The sequence below is a fragment of the Bos taurus genome, chromosome 20 (genome assembly GCF_002263795.3).
Source record: "Bos taurus isolate L1 Dominette 01449 registration number 42190680 breed Hereford chromosome 20, ARS-UCD2.0, whole genome shotgun sequence".
In the NCBI taxonomy this organism is placed as follows: Eukaryota; Metazoa; Chordata; class Mammalia; order Artiodactyla; family Bovidae; genus Bos; species Bos taurus.
In genome coordinates this window covers 56,630,256-56,649,043 of record NC_037347.1, presented here as the reverse complement: position 1 = coordinate 56,649,043, position 18,788 = coordinate 56,630,256, and the positions used below count along the sequence as shown (strand labels likewise).

Sequence of the window (18,788 nt, the reverse complement as noted above, 5' to 3'; positions counted from 1 at the left end):
ACCATCTCCAAGAAAAAGAAATGCAAAAATGCAAAATGGCTGTCTGAGGAGGCCTTACAAATAGCTGTGAAAAGAAGAGAAGCGAAAAGCAAAGGAGAAAGGAAGGATATAAGTATCTGAATGCAGACTTCCAAAGAATAGCAAGGAGAGAGAAGAAAGCCTTTCTCAGCCATCAATGCAAAGAAGTAGAGGAAAATAACAGAATGGGAAAGACTAGAGATCTCTTCAAGAAAATCTGAGATACCAAAGGAACATTTCATGCAAAGATAGGCTCAATAAAAGATAGAAATGGTATGGACCTAACAGAAGCAGAAGATATTAAGAAGAGATGGCAAGAATACACAGAAGAACTGTACAAAAAAGATCTTCACGACCCAGATAATCATGATGGTGTGATCACTCACATAGAGCCAGACATCCTGGAATGTGAAGTTAAGTGGGCCTTAGAAAGCATCACTACAAACAAAGCTAGTGGAGGTGATGGAATTCCAGTTGAACTATTTCAAATCCTTAAAGATGATGCTGTGAAAGTGCTGCACTCAATATGCCAGCAAATTTGGAAAACTCAGCAGTGGCCACAGGACTGGAAAAGGTCAGTTTTCATTCCAATCCCAAAGAAAGGCAATGCCAAAGAATGCTCAAACTACTGCACAATTGCACTCCTCTCATATGCTAGTAAAGTAATGCTCAAAATTCTCCAAGCCAGGTTTCAGCAATGCGTGAACCGTCAAATTCCGGATGTTCAAGCTGGTTTTAGAAAAGGCAGAGGAACCAGAGATCAAATTGCCAACATCCACTGGATCATCGAAAAAGCAAGAGAGTTCCAGAAAAACATCGATTTCTGCTTTATTGACTATGCCAAAGCCTTTGACTGTGTGGATCACAATAAACTGTGGAAAATTCTGAAAGAGATGGGAATACTAGACCACCTGACTGGACTCTTGAGAAACCTATATGCAGGTCAAGAAGCAACAGTTAGAACTGGACATGAAACAACAGACTGGTTCCAAATGGAAAAAGGAGTACACCAAGGCTGTATATTGTCACCCTGCTTATTTAATTTATATGCAGAGTACATCATGAGAGACACTGGGCTGGAAGAAGCACAAGCTGGAATCAAGACTGCTGGAAGAAATATCAGTAACCTCAGATATGCAGATGACATCACCCTTATGGCAGAAAGTGAAGAAGAACTAAAGAGCCTCTCGATGAAAGTGAAAGAGGAGAGTGAAAAGTTGGCTTAAAGCTCAACATTCAGAAAACTAAGATCATGGCATCCGGTCCCATCACTTCATTGCAAATAGATGGGGAAACAATGGAAACAGTGTCAGAATTTATTTGGGGGGCTCCAAAATCACTGCAGATGGTGATTGCAGCCATGAAATTAAAAGACGCTTACTCCTTGGAAGGAAAGTTATGACCAACCTAGATAGCATATTTAAAAGTAGAGACATTACTTTGCCAACAAAGGTCCGTCTAGTCAAGGCTATGGTTTTACCTGTGGTCATGTATGGATGTGAGAGTTGGACTGTGAAGAAAGCTAAGCGCCAAAGAATTGATGCTTTTGAACTGTGGTGTTGGAGAAGACTCTTGAGAGAGTCCCTTGGACTGCAAGGGGATCCAACCAGTCCATTCTAAATGAGATCAATTCTGGGTGTTCACTGGAAGGACTGATGCTGAAGCTGAATCTCCAGTACTTTGGCCACCTCATGCAAAGAGTTGACTCATTGGAAAAGACCCTGATGCTGGGAGGGTTTAGGGGCAGGAGGAAAAGGGGACGACAGAGGATGAGATGGCTGGATGGCATCACTGACTCGATGGACATGAGTTTAAGTAAACTCCAGGAGTTGGTGATGGACAGGGAGGCCTGGCGGGCTGCAATTTATGGGGTCGCAAACAGTCAGACACAACTGAGAGACTGAACTGAACTGATTATACTTCCTATCTCAGATTTTCATCACGGGGTTTAAAAGAGCAAACACAGCCCATCTTTATCTGTTGCAAACCATGGTCACTTTTAAGCTGCTTTTTCAGCATTAGATAACTTCCCTATTCCAGTTGTTGTTATTATTGTTTAGTCCCTAAGCCATGTCCAACTTTGCAACCTCATGGACTCAGGCTCATCTGTCCATGGGATTCTCCAGGCAATGTCACTGGAGTGGGTTGCCATTTCCTTCTCCAGGGGATCTTCCTGGAACCGGAAGCCAGGCGGATTCTTTCCACTGAGCCACCAGGGAAGCCCTATCTGAGCTCGTGTAAATGATTAGTTCTCAGCCATACTAATGAGCAGTTGGTGTGAATATCCTTAGGCTCAGGGTAGAACTTGAATGCTGACTGGAGACTGACAAATCAAGCAGTCCACTCGTGGGTCAGTCAACTCAATCCAGTAAACATTAATGTTTGCATATGTGCTGTGGGAATTATAAATGTGCCAGTTGAGTTAGGGCTTAGAACAAGACTGGCGTTCTGGCATAAAACACATCCTAGTCAATTACCCATAATTTCTTGTTTCATTTATTTACAGAGGAATGAGAATTTAATAAGTCAAACAACCCACATAAAGGATCATTCTCAATTTTTATGCCTATTTCCCATGGACCTTTTTAGTTGTTGTCCACTCTTTAAAAATAGTATTGTTACTTTGTAACTGGCCCTTACTGATTGTAATACATTTAACTTAATTTTCATAAACAGCTGTATGTATTAAGATATAAATTTGTCTTTTGTGTCAAATGTCAAAGTGACAAGGGTTTAAACAAGAAAGCACTTCTGTTTTCCCTCAGGGACAGCAGAGCACAGTGGTCCAGGGCTGACATGAGATCTCTGTTATGCTGAAGACCCAGGTTCTTTCCATCTTGTTGCTCCATGTTCTCAACATCACATAACCATCCCATGGTCTATGGGATGGAAGCAGAAGGCACCCCCTCTCCCTTTGAAATCACGACCTGTAAGTTGTATTTGAAGCTTCCAAGCATGTCCCACTGGCCGGAATGTCATCACATGGCCATGTCTGGCTGCATGGGAGCCTAAGAAATGTAATTAAATTGCTGGTGGCCATCTTCCAGCTGGAACTTGAGATTCTTATTACCAAAGGAAAGGAAGTCAAGGATTTGGGGACAGCCAGTAGACTCTCCCACAACAATACTCCTTTTGATCTCTTACTTCATCAGTTTATTATAATTTATAATTAAAATTATGCGATTACAGTAGTGACAGCAATGGCCATTAAGAGATTTGAGAATGAACACACGACTCAGAATGCAGACAAACAGTGGAAGCTGTTATGCCCTAGAGCAGAGGAGACAAATGTGTTCTGGAAAGGGCCAGAGAGCAAATATTTGGGCCCTGCTGGCCAGTCTGTATACGCAACTCTGCTTCACAGCATGAGGGCAACATGCAAACAGAAGAGCATGGTGTTTCCCAGGAAAATTTGATTTATAAAAACAGGCCGCGGGTGGATTTGGCCTCAGGGCTTCACTGAACTTCTGGGTACTGCTATGACAGGGATCACTGATTAGCCCAGCGAGCCAACCAGGAACCATTCAAAGGACTTCTAGTCCAAGGACACCTTCCACTTATTGTGCACATACCAAATGCAAGGAACTACGTGTTGTTGCCACTAAATCGAGTCTGACTCTTTGAGACCCCATGGAGTGTAGCCTGCCAGGCTCTTCTGTCGATGGAATTCTCCAGGCAAGAATGCTGAAGTGGATTACCATTTTCTCCTCCAGGGACCTTCCCAACCCAGGGATCAAACCCCCCATCTCTTGCCTCTTCTGCCTTGGGAGGCAGATTCTTTACTTCTGAGCCACCAGGGAAGCCCAGAAACTACATTAGGATCTTGATAACATTTTCCTTAATCCTCACAAATATCTGACAAGGTGGACTAAATGCCCCCATTTTCCAGATGAGAAGGGGGACACAACCAAGAAGCAGCAGCACTCAGGATCTAAACCCAGGTCTTTCCAGCTCCAGCCCACCAGCCTCTCAAGCCTGTGGTCACCAAAACAGTCCTTTTGCTAACGAAATATAAGCACACAATTTGTCATATTACTGGTTGAAGTTGTTGAATGCCAGATTTGGCCTGTCAAGTATTACAGTGAGAAAAATTTCCTCTGATCTTAAAATAGTCCTTGCCCCAGAAGTTTATCCAGGTCTTAGCAAAAGGCATCTAACCTTCAGACTTTTCCCTGGGTGAAGCTGCTAAGCTTCAGAACACTGGTATCTAACGCAGAGGAAAAGTCAAGGTGCCATAAATATCACTGAAAACTTTAGGGTCTTTCAAAGTTTATCTAAATAAACAAAGATTAAACCCCAGCCCCTCCAACTCCAACCCATACTCCTCACCCTTGTGCAGTGGGCTTCATACACGTAACTACTCTACCCTCCCCAGGTACAGCAGACCATGCTAATTTGTCATCATACTCTTTCTAGAATCTTCCCAGTGAGGCCTCACAATCCTGTCAGAGCTCCAGGCACCATTTCCAGTTTATAGGAGTTGGCATCAGAGAATGAAGTCATTTGCCACCAAACCCTCAACACTTATGGAACAAACCGCCTCCTATTTTCCCCTCTGCAGTGCCCAAAAAAGGGATTATCTATTTCTTCCTTTATTGTCGCTGCCAATGTCGGCTGTATCTTAGTTTACTGAGCAAATCTCTTCTTGTTTCAGCAAGCAAGTCAATTAAGTCTAGGTTTATAATCTATTGATGTGTGTACTCCTATGTCTCAAGTCTTCCTTCATACAAAAAACACACTTCTAAAGGGAAGTTTTCATATTACAAAGTGGGGAAACTATGACTATCTAGAATTCATATTCACTTTAATCACTTTGGAAGGAAAGTTATCTACTACTTATGTAACAAGTTACTCAAGAAACACTAAGTTAATTTCTTAGAGAAGAGAGCCACGTTTAAACATACATATGCCATATAATGGGCTTCCTTGGTAGCTCAAACGGCAGGAGCTACAATGCAGGAGACCTGGGTTCAACTTCTGGGTCGGGAAGATCCCCTGGAGAAGGGAATGGCAACCCACTCCAATACTGTTGCCTGGAGAATACCATGGACAGAGGAGCCTGCAGGGTTATAGTCCATGAGGTCGCAAAGAGTAGGATGCAACTGAATGACCTACACGTTCATGCCACATAATTAATGAGTTCTGCACAGAATACTCCCAGTAGTAGATGCTAATAATTCCCCAAAATGTAGAAACACATCTGTAATCCCCTCATCTTCTCTGGGCTTCCCTGGTGGCTCAGCAGTAAAGAATCTGCCTGCCAATGCTGGAAACACGGCTTCGATCCCTGGGTCGGGAAGATCCCCAAGAGAAGGAAATAGCAACCCACTCCAGTGTTCTTGCCTGGGAAATCCCATGGACTGAGGAGCCTGGCGGGTTACAGTCCATGTGGTCGCAAAGAGTTGGATATGACTGAGCAACTAACAACAACAATCGCAACCTCTTCTCTGAAGACAGAGTCTATAGGCATGTTTCTACAGGCATAATGTGAAAACGCTCTGACAGATGGGCTTGTTTTCCTTTAAAAAATAAAACACTTGCTTAGAGTTCAACTAAAACACCGACCAGAAGATGTTCCTTCCTGAGTCATGGATAATACTGGTGCATGGCTGCTCATTCAGTTTACAGCGAGCAAAGAGGCTGCATCTTGCTGGTAATTACAAGCTGACGCCTCTGATGCACCACCACAAGTGGGTGTCTGCCCAGCTCTGGGGAGCCAGTCTCCACCCTGGAAACACACCAACCCGTCATAAATCAGCGTTACGGAGAAGAGCAGGCAGGTGGAGGCCTCAGCCCTTCTCTCACCTCGTTCCGTATCTCCCCTTCCAAGGAAGACCATGTGGGCTGGTGATCCCTCTTGAGACGCTGCTGAATCCACAGAGTAGCATCTTTAATAGCCCTCTGTGGCACTGTGCCACTGGGTGACAGTCACGCCCAGGGCAGGGCAACCCTGCAGAAATGAGGTTGTGGGGTGTGTGTGTGGTGGGGGGCAGCAGGTAGGGGAGCGTGTTCTGCCTGGAGGGTTCATGGGAGCCTCCTTCTAAGGGTCCCACGTGTGTCCTCCTGAGCACTGAGCTTCTGTGTGCCTTCTGGGAACAGCCAGGACACTCCCCACCCCACTGTTTCCCAACGTCTGCAACAGGACAGTGTGTGACCTAGATGTACTGCCATGTGTTGCTACATCCAGGCTTTTGGCAGTTTGGGACCAAGAGGTGGGTGAGTACCATGAGTGAGAAGGTAGTTCCTGTGTTGAAGGCACCAGGGAAAAGAGATTAGAGACAGAATGGATGCAGGAGAGGATGAGAGAGAAATTAGAAAAAAAATACACGGAGGAACGGCTCAGGTAGAATCCTCCTAACTGATCATCTCACTCACAAAACATGGGATGAGATGAGGTCACTCTGGCTGAATAACCGGAAGCCAGGACTCCTTAAGGAGGCCACTTTTATTTTCCTATTCAGAGTTCACGGTAGTTTCACAAGAACAGCGGGAGAAACATCAACAGAGTTTTAACTCACTTCTGCCTGAAGGTCCTTCCTCTGACTTTGGGCTGGTTCTTATTATACACTCTTACTAGGCTGTGATGTGGCCAACCAGCCCCAGAAACCAACTGAAACTCCTTGATTTTATTTGAAAGAGCAATGTAATCGCTGAAGAAAACTTCTGATTTTCAAAGCAACCTTCCTTTAAAAGACTGTAAGTGGATGCCCTATTTTCTCAAACACAAAATTGAGGCACTGAATTTCTTTCCCCTTAACTTCAACCTATAACTGACCTTCTCCAGTACTGAATCTTTTTTGTCCCCTTGTCTAAAGTTTAAAACTAGGTGAGTGGCACACTTCATTTTCTGTTTCTTTATACATGTTGCTGCTGTTGTTGTTATGTCTGACTCTTTGCGACTCCATGAACGCCAGGCTTCCCTGTCCTTTGCTATCTCCCGGAGTTTGCTCAAACTCATGTCCACTGAGTCGGTGATGCCATCCAACCATCTCTGTCGTCCCCTTCTCCTCCTGCCCTTAACCCTTCACAGCATCTTCGTGTGTGGCAGAGGTTGTTCCCTTGGTAATTACTTTTTCTCACTCTGGTCTAGAAAGGATTTGAGGTCGCTTATAAAAATACATAGTGAACGAGGGATAAATAAACAGCTCAAGGAGCAGAGCCTGTTAGTCCACAGGCTGTATTTGTACAAAATCGTGCACCTTTTCCAGGAGATGAAGCGTCACTCCAGGGCACAGGGCTTGGGGATGGAACCCAGGATGGACGGCAGTGGCCCCCACCTCCACTGACTCTCTCAGCTGGATGCCTTGAATACAACCCCTGCAGCCATAGGGCCTGTGGCCCTACAAAGGAATGAGACTAAAACGCCTGATGGGAGAGGAAATTAGAAGAGCCCAGGGGAAGAAGAACATACAGAAGTACATCTGGAGGGTCCCACATACCATCTAGAAGTGAGCTGTGATTTACCCCCAAATGGCTAAATCAGAGATGGAAATACAATTGTTTAGAAGAATCATGGTGCCCATAAGATTAAAGCAAACCACTTAGACAAGTGGGCTTGTCTGGTGGCTCAGGCCGCAAAGAATCTGCCTGCAGTGCAGGAGGCCTGGGTTCGATTACTGGGTCAGGAAGATGCCCTGGAGGAGGGCATGGCAACCCACTCCAGTATTCTTGCCTGGATATCCCATGAACGGAGGAATCTGGTGGGCTGCCATCCAGGATAGCAAAGAGTCAGACACAACTGAGCGACTACCATACACACACTTAGACAAGTGCACTGAACTCCCTCCTGTGGGCACTCAGTTCTCTGTTGGATGCACTGGGCAGACATCCTTGTTCCCTCAAGAAAGAGTAAGTACTTTGACTCAACACAGGTCACTGGCATGACAGTGGGTTACATCAATCCCAGGAAGAATCAAAACAATGTGAACTGAACACACACCCCATTATGGCCCTACCCAAACCGACCATCTCGACCAAACCATACAAGAATGGGCCAATTCTGTGCACACCCAAGGCTGAGTCCACCATCTAGAGTGGATGGGTTACACACACTGAACAGCCTCTGCACGGATCATGACCAGCAATCAGAATATTCACGAGGATGAAACCACAGATGGTTGAGGTGTTTTCACTTAAAAGTGACCTATTCTATATTGCCTAAGGAAGTATATAACTTATGCAAGTATTATTATCATTAACTATTTCTTGAAGGCTTATGATAAACCACTTATAAAGCTAAATATTTAATGTGGATTACCATATTTCATCTATAAGACAAACTGATAAAGAAAGTATTATTATCCCCATTTTATTGATAACAAAATTAAATTCAAAGATGCCACTCAGCTAGTCATTGGTGAAATTGGGATTTGCAGCCAGAACTGGAAACAGCTTTGCATCATTGCACAGACCATGTATGCATTCTACAGAAGAGTTAAAATAGTTAAGTGTTTATGTGTAAAAATGTGAGCATCAACAAACTAAGAAGTTATTCTATATAAAAAAGTCACCAAGAGACCAGACCACTGGAGCATTCCCTTAGATGTCACTAGCCTGCATTTTTTTTTTAAAGCTGAAGAGGGAGCCAGACTGTAATTTTTACCATTGATATCCTTTCAAATGACAACTGATAACATTTTATAAAAATCATTAGTAAGTAAACAAGTTTTCCCAGTCTACAAGTTTTAAAATAAACCCCCCCAAATTCACTGACATTCTTCCCAAGGAAAAATGGGGTTCATGTCCTCTCCCTTCAAACTGGGATTGACTGCTTGACCAGCAGGACACAATGGGAATGATACTTGGACAGTTTCTGGAAGCAGGCCTTAGGAAATGGGCAGCTCAGACTTCTTAGCCCTGGATCTAAGCATTCCCCTGAGAAAAATTAAAGTGGTATACCTTACTCCCATTTATATATGACAAAATAATCTTGAACAACAGAGTAATATTAATAAATGGGAGCAATTCAAAGGTGAGAGTATTTTGAGGCATTAAAAAATGTTCCCCAAATCTTTAATGCCATTGAGAGGTGCTTAGAAGAGGAAGAAGCAACATACAAAACTGTGTGTAAAGTACATGATTGTAACTTTGCCAAGAAAACCTGTCCAAGGAAGTACTAGAAAAGACAGAATATCATATAACAATCCTCTTTTTTTTTTTTTTAAGGGTAGTAAGATTATGATGGATCTTTTCTTACAATCTTTTTTTACATTCATTTTTCTCTAATACGATTTTGGTTTCCCCAAATGAATAGTCATAACATCTTCAGTGGGAAAACCTTGTGTATGAGTTTTGGTCCTCAGGTGAGCCTGTGCCCTCCCATGCCTTCTATGGGAATCCAATTTCTACAGTGAGGAGACACCGAGTGGCTCCAGACACAGATTTGCCCATGAAGAGACAAAAAGCTGGGAGTAAGGGTGGCCTGAACGAGGGGACAGTCCCTCTGTTGGGGACAGCTTCTCGCAGCAGCCTGGGGACAGGCCTCTCAGTGGTCCGCCATACAACAGCTACAGCCCTCCTCTGGCAATGGAAACCAAAGCCACCTTCATCACATTTTAAGGATTGCAGAGAATGAGTTACCCTGTGTTGATGAAACAGAAATGAGCTTCAACAGGGCTTGACTACCAGAAGCTTACTGGGGAGCCCTGGGGGTTTGGGAAGTTAACGGTTTGTTAACTGGTGAGTAAAGATATGGCCATTAAACACACTCTCTTGCAACAAGGACAGATCACATTGTTCTCCAAGCTCTTAATCAATTTTAAATATTAGCCCGGCTGGGTCAAAGCAGGATTTCGAAAATGGTAAACATTGTCTATGCCTGAGAGATATTTTCCACGACCGCATCAAAGGGTGGAAGGAAAATAAACCATTCATTCCTTTGACAAAGCTTTCCTGAATGTCTAGTATGCCTTGAGGATATATAAATGAAGATGGAGCAGTTTTTAATAGAATTAAATAATGACTTTTGCACCACTGACTACTAGGGAAGGCTGACTTGGGCTTCCCTCACAGCTCAGTTAGTAAAGAATCTGCCTGCAATGCAGGAGACCCTGGTTCCATTCCTGGGTTGGGAAGATCCCCTGGAGAAGGAATAGGCTACCCACTCCAGTATTTCTGGGCTCCCCTGGTGATTCAGCTGGTAAAGAATCTGCCTGCAATGCAGGAGACCCGGGTTCGATCCCTGGGTTGGGAAGATCCCCTGGAGAAGGGAAAGGCCTGGAGAAGTCCATGGACTGTGTAGTCCAAGGGATCGCAAGGAGTCGGACACGACTGAGGGACTTTCACTCACTTCACGCGCACCACTTGTACATTGCGGCTGACCCCTGCAGGTTTGCAAGAACCAGTTTTTCCAATCTCCTTTGAACCCCACTTTCACTGACCGCATGGGGGTGGTTTGAAATTGACCACAGTGGTTATATTTACACCACGGGAATCAACAAATGCTAAAGAACAGAGAGCAGGTTGTTGAACGTTTACCAACACACCACTGACTACAAGGCCCAACGAGGGGATCCTATACACCTCCCCCTCCCACCTCCAGCCACCTTTCTCCTTTCTCCGAGTGTGCTGACCACACTGGCCTTTCTAAGTGTCCAGCCCATGCTGTGGGTCACCACCATATAACTATGCATGTGTCTGGACAGACTCAGGAGGCAGCTGCCTGCCTTCACACAGCAGCTCCTTCACTTAATGGCTGTGTGACCTTTATTTTTTAACTTCACCTCTCTCTACTTATTTCAAAACCAAATGGCAGGCAGCACAAGGACTTTGGCAGCCTTGAGAACGCTGAAATATACCTGCTCAGGGAACCCATCTCAACACAAAGCTTGAGCTGTGTGTGTGTTGGGGTGGGCAGGGGGTACTGGTCAGACTTCTTTGTGAGGCTTTTCTCATTCCAACTTATAAACTCAGATTTGTTCTTAAAATCAGCATTTTTACCTTCAGAATCCATATTTCTATGAGAAATTAGAAACCGTGTTAAGGTCCTGAGATCAATTCATGAAAGCACGTATCACCTCATGACATCTCTCGAGTATTTAGGAGGCCCCCTGGCCCCTTGCCTCAGACCCTTCCCTACCTTCTCATGCCCTTGAGGACCATCCAAGCCCCTGCCGAGGCCTCGGAGGTGCTGCGGACTTGGCCAACCCTCTCTCCTAGTCACTGCTCTCTTTTCCCGTCTGTCTGCTTCTAATGGGTGTCGGGCTTCCCAGGAGGCTCAGTGGTAAAGAATTCACCTGCCGATGCAGGAGATGCGGGTTCAGTCCCTGGGTCAGGAAGGTCCTCTGGAGGAGGAAATGGCAACCCACTCCAGTTTTCTTGCCTGGGAAATCCCAGGGACAGAGGAGCCTGGCCTGCTGCAGTCTGTCAGGTTGCAAAGAGTCAGCCATGACTTAGCAACTGAGCACACACACACTCAGGATCTTGACCCGAGCTGGGTCTCCTTCCTGGGGACCTGACACCCCAACGTGACCACCCCTTCACATCTCAGCCCCAAAAGGGCACTTTGTCAGACAGGCCTGCTTAAAGACTCTCTCACCCCACACGCCCACCAGGTCATCTCCCATAGGACCATTCTTATATTTTATTCTAACCCTTATTATCAGAAGTATTTTTTTTACTGATTTTTTTAACGTGTGAAGTCTCACCCCCATTCAGACTGTGTGCTTCATGAAAGCAGAGGCTCAAACCATCATACCTGGCGCACGGCCACCAGATTAGATGCAGCTTGATTAAACATGCCCCAAGTGAACCAGGGGACGTGTGGACAGAATGATCTCTTGTGGAAGGGCTTCTGTGATAAAACACACTCGGAACTCAGTCTGGGTGGCCTGGGGTCCACACCCTTTGAGGCAGTTGGAACAGAAAAACAGAAAACCGGTTCTCCCGTCCACACACATCCCCTCCCCACACACACACCTCACTGGGCTATTGAAGACACCCCAGGGCCCGCCTGCTACCTCCAGGTGGGGCCCCAAATGAGGTGAGAGGTAGGATAAGGGACCACGCAGTGCCCAGCGCCTGGAGCAAGGAGGACTCTCCTGGCATTTCTTGATCCAGTGTGCCTCCCCAGCTGTGGCCCTCCCTTCCTTCTCCTTTGGCACTGACGCCTGGCTTTCTGCCTTCCCCACCCAGCATCGGAATGGCCTTCTCTCACACCCTCTCCCCTCATCTCCTGACCTTGAAACTGGCGTGGAGTCTTTGGAGGTTTTTACCAAGAGGGCTTATGACTGGCGACGCAGCGAGATAAATGGCCAGGAGGAGGGTCTCTCCCCTGCCTCCCCAGCCCACCGGTGGCTGTGATCACGTGAAATCCACTGGTGAATGTTTGATGGCGCGTCGGGCCCGCTGGACCACAGCCACACAGCAGTCCGCCCGTGCGGTGCCCTAAGTGTGCATCCGGATACCCTCACGAAGTCTCCCCTCGCTTGCTTTCCACTGATGGAATTCAGGGTTGCCTCACTGCCAGCTACAGAGCCATTCAGCAAATTCCAAAATGGGACTAAAGTAACACGAAGGAGCCCTAAATGTGGGACTCACCCAGAACCTGCCACAATCAAGCTCCAACAGCACATTTTATCAGCAGATTCAAGACTTACAATAGTCATCTCTTTCAGGAGTGACACCAAAGGGCATGTCCAATGACATTCCATCTCAAATTTAGCAAGAGTAAAATTCCCTCTCGTGTAATATTTTACTTCTTGCCGGGCTCTAAACATCCCCTCTGTCTGGGGTGCCCTTTCTAACTCTCTTGCACAGATATGGTGGAACCAAACCATATGAGGCAAAGCAAAGTATATTCTATAGAAACCACCAACTGCTGAGAGTATGTCAGCAGAATAAACAAGGAGAGGCAGGGGTACACGACTTCAGAGCAGTGTGAGGGTGTTTTCTACTTTCCACAAGTTATTGGTCTTTGGGAATAATTATTATTAATAGATATACCTGCACTGTGTATTCAGAGTTCCCCTTCTTGCCTGTTTACCCTGTAACCAGTAACACACTCTCAGAAAAAAACTTAAGTTTGTTTAGTTTATATCATAAACTGCGAGTTCAAAGTATTTATAATTAGCCACAATTAATTATGATTTAATTTAATTGTGGGAATGTAACATTTCATTAAGGCAAACTTTATTACATTTCTGCCAAGACTCTCCCTTCAGTCTCTGAAATGATCAGGCCCCCTAGATACTTCTTGCCAGTGTTCAAATGGTTTATAAATACATTCCATTCACAAGTATTCATTAAAAATGCCTGTTCTATGCAAAAATTTATGCAGAGTCGTTAGGAATGCCATGATGTAAAGTAAAAAAGGGAAAGTCCTGCGTTCAGAAATATTAAAATGTCATAAGGGGGACACATACAATCCTGGTAGATCACCCATCATCTCAAACCAAAACTGACATTTAAATGTCTCTGGAAATATTTTCTTAACTATTTAACCAATTAGTCTGTGTCCTAAATCTAGGCACATGTATAATTGTCATCTTCAAGCACTTGATTTGATGTCTCATTTTATATAGAAATCTCTTTTAATAGGCAATTAAATGTGAATTTCATGTCCCCTCTTAGGGACTGGGAGGGAATCTGGAAGAAAATGAAAACTAAAGACAAAAGTAGCTTTTAAGGACATGATTATAGCTACATTATAGTACACACACACACACACACACAATCATACAACTACGGCTGAAAAGGGATGCTCATACAATGATAAAAAAAATACTGTGTTATTCTTATTCCTAGAGATTCACCAGTTTCCACTTTCTTTGACGATTGGCAATAATCTCTTGTCCTTTTTTAAAACAAGTTTCTTTCTACTTTTTCACATATGAATTTCAATGACCTGAATCAGAATTCCAACGACACCAATTCACACAGATTTTGTGAACAGTGCAGTGGGGCTAGAAGTGGAAACTTTCAGTATGGACATAAGTTATGTTCATATTAATAGGAATAACTGCCTGCTTCCTTTCCCATCCCTATACCCCTTCTTAGAGCCAGGTATTAATAAAGTATTTGGTTAATGTACTGCATATGGGGGCCCCAGGGATCATATTTTCAAAGACAAGAACTGAAGTTTAAAAAAAAAGTGTTTAATATAAAAATGGGTATATTGGTCTAATAGTTAACTTTTAGAAATGTTCAACAAGTCTTTAAAATCCAAGTGTTTTTGCAAAATGTTCACTAGCTTAAATTTCTAACAACTAAAATGCTCACTAGCTTAAATTTCTAACAACTACCACCTAAAGTTAAAAATGAAACATCAAAAAACCCCAAGTATACTTTACGGGGTGTAGGTCGAAGCACTTTTTTATAATTTCAGGCTGTCCCTTCCTCGTTCAAGAAAAGTGCTTATTGGCATATGTTTCTAAGGGTATATCTCTTAATTTTAGGTTTCTCTCCTCGTGCTAAAGAAAATTCCCTTTCCTGGAACTAAAGGGTTTGCACTCCTTTTTAAATTTTAATTTCAACTACCTTTTAAATTAGTCATAATTTTTTTAAAAAAAAGATAACTGGCAAAGGAAATAGACTCAAGGAAAAAGTAAATACAGATCATTATTACCTTTTGCCTGGTCCAAAGTCTTCACCTTCAGGCATTTCTGCCCTTTAAAAAAATAATAACCAAGTGGAGAAAGCTGCAGCCCTTCTGTGCTATAGCAGTTTCTTCTCCGCACTGATGATGATTATCAGGAGGGGGAAAAAACCCAGTAGTGAAGTTCTTTCCTTTTTGGAGAAAAGCACTCCTCCCCTACTCAGAAAGTAGGTGTTTACAAACTTCCGAAGCGCCAGCCTGCCTTGAATGAAGCTGGGAGCCGGGTTATTAGGACTGTCCCCTTCTAAATATAAACAGGTCACCTCTTACTCCCGGGACCGTGACAGGCAGCTGGGAGCAAAGCGCTGTCTGGCTGCCCAGCATTTTCGCTCCAGTCCTGTGAGGAGGTGTCACCGCCCAGCTATTAACCTTTACTGGGATGACTTCACCGAAGCCAGCCTACCCTTTCTCTTTCCTGTTTTTTTTCCTGGCATTGACAAGGCACCCCTCAGAAGGGCGGCGTGGCCACCGGGAGCTTCAAACTTCAGCCTGGGCTATCAGATCTCCAACTCGCAGGAGGGGCTGGAGGGCGGAGAGCAGATGGGCAGGACTGCAAGAGCCCAGAGGCTTGTTTGTTCTGGAAACACTTAGCCACTCAGCAAAAAGATCACTTCTCACACACACACACACACACACACACACACACACACACACACAAAAGGGTTGGGGGTGTGGGTGAGGGGGAGATACTGATAAACAGTTGTGTTTGGAGCGCTATTGTTTGGCAAGAAAATCTTCCTTTGGGTCATCTAGATTTCTTAACTCAGAAGTAAGCAAACAAGAGCCTGTGAGTTCCTTTGGGCAACAAGGTTTCTTCAGAGGGACCTCCCTCTGTCATCCGGGAGCAGCCTGACACTGGGATGTGGCTGAGCTGTTGGCCTGAGATGTTTTGATAGCTTGGCCCCTCATCACGTGAATGTGAGCATGCCAAGTCGCTTCAGTCGTGTCTGACTCTTTGTGACCTACCTCATGGACTGTAGCCTGCCAGGCTGCTCTGTCCATGGGATTCTCCAGGCAAGAATACTGGAGTGGGTTGCTATACCTTCCTCCAGGAGATCTTCGTGACCCCGGAAAGGAACCCATGTCTCTTACATCTCCTGCATTGGCAGGTGGGTTCTTTACCACCAGCGCCACCTGGGAAGCCCCCATTATCATACACAGGTCATCAATCACCAGGTACCCTCATTCACTACAACTTTTAAGAGAAGGACAAAAATTATTTAATCCTGCTTTCAAAAGAGCTGGGCAAAACACTGAGATCCCTTTAGAAATGTAACCTGAAAGCTTTGCACAGAATCTTGAAACCATTTCTTTTCCTGGTTGGCAAAGTAAAGCCATAAGTAAGATCTAATTATTAAGAAACAATATATTTTCCTTAGATGAATGCACCCAGTGTTCACTGCAGCCCTATTTACAATAGCCATGTAAACAACCACTTTTAGGACATGACCTCAATGTCATCTACAGATGAATGAGTAAAGTAGATGTGGTACATACATACAATGGAGTATTACTCAGCCATACAAAATAATGAAATAATGCCATTTGCAGCAAGATGGATGGACCTAAAGATTGTCACAGTGAGCGAAGTACGTCAGAGAGACAAGTATCATATGATCTCACTTATATACAAAAATCTAAAAAATTGTATGAATGAACTTATTCACAAAACAGAAATAGTCACAGATGTAGAAAACAAGCTATAGTTACCCAAGGGGAAGGGGGAAGGGATAAACGGGGCGCTCAGGACTGACACATACACACTGTGAGCACGCGTGCGTGCGTGCCCGGTCACTTCAGGTGTGCCTGACTCTGTGAGACTATGGACTGTAGGCCGCCAGGCTCCTCTGTCCATAGGATTCTCCAGGCAAGAATACTGAAGCGGGTTGCTGTGCCCTCCTCCAGGGGATCTTCCCGACCCAGGAATCAAACCCACGTCTCTTTCGTCTCCGGCGTTGGCAGGCAGGTTCTTTACCACGAGCACCACCTGGGAAGCCTGATATACACACTGCTATATGTGAAATAGATAACTAATAATCCACTGCATAGCACAGGGAACGCAACTCAATGCTTTGTAATGACCTCTATAGGAAAATAATCTAAAAAAGAGTGGATACATGTGTAACTGATTCACCTTGCTGTATACCTGAAACTAACATAACATTGTAAAGCAAGTATAGTCCAATACAAATTAATTTTAAAAATAAAAACAAAATGGTACACTTTTTTTAGTATTTATTTATTTTTAAAATTAATTAATTTATTCTAATTGGAGGCTAATTACCCCACAATATCGTAGTGGTCTCTGCCATACATTGACATGAGTTAGCCACGTGTGTACATGTGTCCCCCATCCCAAACCCCTTTCCCACCTCCCTCCCCATCCCATCCCTCTGGGTTGTCCCAGTGCACTGGCTTTGAGCGCCCTGTTTCATGCATCGAACTTGGACTGGTGATCTATTTCACATATGGTAATATACATGTTTCACTGCTATTCTCTCAAATCACCCCACCCTCGCGTTCTCCCACAGAGTCCAAAAGTCTATTCTTCATATCTGCGTTTCTTTTGCTGTCTCACATACAGGGTCGTCGTTACTGTCTTTCTAAATTCCATATATATGCATTAATATACTGTATTGGTGCTCTTCTTTTCTGACTTACTTCATCCTATATAATAGGCTCAAGTTTCATCCACCTCATTAGAACTGATTCAAATGAAGTTTTTAAATAGCTGAGTAATATTCCACTGTATATATGTAAAATGGTACACTTTTTAAAATATGTGTTCCATTGTCACAGGATTAGTCATAGCTAATCCCAGCAATATCTCTATATTCAATGTACACTTAACGTTCACAAGTCTCTGAAGTAATTTCTAGAGTATAATGAAGAGTGGAAGCAAATATTGTCTACTTTCTTTGAGGGGTATTAGCTATGTTGTGATACAGGCATGTTGCAACTCAAGACAATCCTTCAGTATTCCACACAAGACCTAAAGTTTTAGACTTCAAAGGCTAAGAGTAAGTTGTTGCAGTTACTCAAATACATAACTCAAATACTGTTGACCTTGGAAGAAAACAATCATAAGCAGAGTTCTGAAGATCAGGGTATGCCGGAGCCTCCCAAGGATTGGAGCAATGTGCTGTGTTAGAAATTCCAGGTCTAAATGAAGTGAAAAATTCATGAGAATATTATCCATGAGACTATTTTCCTTGATCAACCACAATGCTAATTCTATGTTCTAATTCTCAGTTCTAACAATTCTATCTCATTAATTTTTACCTTTTCTTTATTCTTATAAGTTCCTCTTGTACTAATTTCTTGAATATCTATGTATAGCTGTTGCTGAACTCAGCTGTGGATGACTACAGAACTGACCACTAGATCCCTGAAACCATCTATCAGTTTTAAAGGACAATTAACTGGTCTGTGTGAGAGGTGAATCACTCATCACTACCATAAAATATCTTCTTTAATTTCCTTTAACAATACCTCCTTTAAGCACTCCTTTGTGGATTTTTGAATTTCTTGCTCCAACTGTAAACTCCCCTTTCAGCATATTTGGGTTAATTTCTGAAATTCACAGGGGTGAGGAGGGAGAAAGTAATGGCACAGACACCAAACTCCAGGGTGCAGGACACACAGCATGGCTTCCTTGCCCCAACAGACACCTGTGGTCCTGCAGGGGGTTAGGATGCCCAGGGTCCCCTCGTCATCACCAATTCAAAATCTACTGGGCGCCCGAATTTAAGGTCTCACAGAATACAGACATGGGAAAGACCCCGAAGGGCCATGAAAGCCACCCTAGACTTTCAGTCGCTGGAACTGGGGCCCAGTAGTGAGGTGAGCTGCTGGGGTCAGAGCCAGCAACAGCCTCCAGTCCTGAGGGCTCTTCTCATTCCTCCGGCTGAACAGATGGCAGAGCCTCTCATTCCGGCAAAAGGGCACCCAGATGGCCAGACACGTGTACGGTTCAAGTTCTCTTATACCCACACTCTTTCAAAATTCGTATGCGTTTAATTTTAGTAGTATATTTTAAGCAAACATTTCCATTTTCTCTTGCTGTTTAATCACACAGTGTTATGCCCTAAGAAAATAAATGCCATTTCAAAGCTAAATGTCCACTTTTCTTTTTTAAAAAAATTAAAAAAAAATTTTTTTTTAAAGTTTCGACTGT

The 18,788-nt window shown here is 43.9% G+C and overlaps 1 protein-coding gene across 2 annotated transcripts in view; it reads right to left on the bottom strand.

The window, feature by feature from the left end:
• The window catches only part of RETREG1 (reticulophagy regulator 1), a 158,156-nt gene that overhangs the window by 35,871 nt on the left and 103,497 nt on the right, over positions 1 to 18,788 (bottom strand). Inside the window, exon 1 of one of the 2 annotated variants that reach the window (NM_001015672.2) lies at positions 14,582 to 15,025. The exons of the other annotated variant lie outside the window; for it this stretch is intronic. Within the exon in view, the coding sequence (NP_001015672.1) occupies positions 14,582 to 14,616 (35 nt within the window). The 5' untranslated portion in view covers positions 14,617 to 15,025. Of the gene's footprint in view, positions 1 to 14,581; positions 15,026 to 18,788 lie in introns of those variants that run through there. 2 annotated transcript variants of the gene reach the window in all.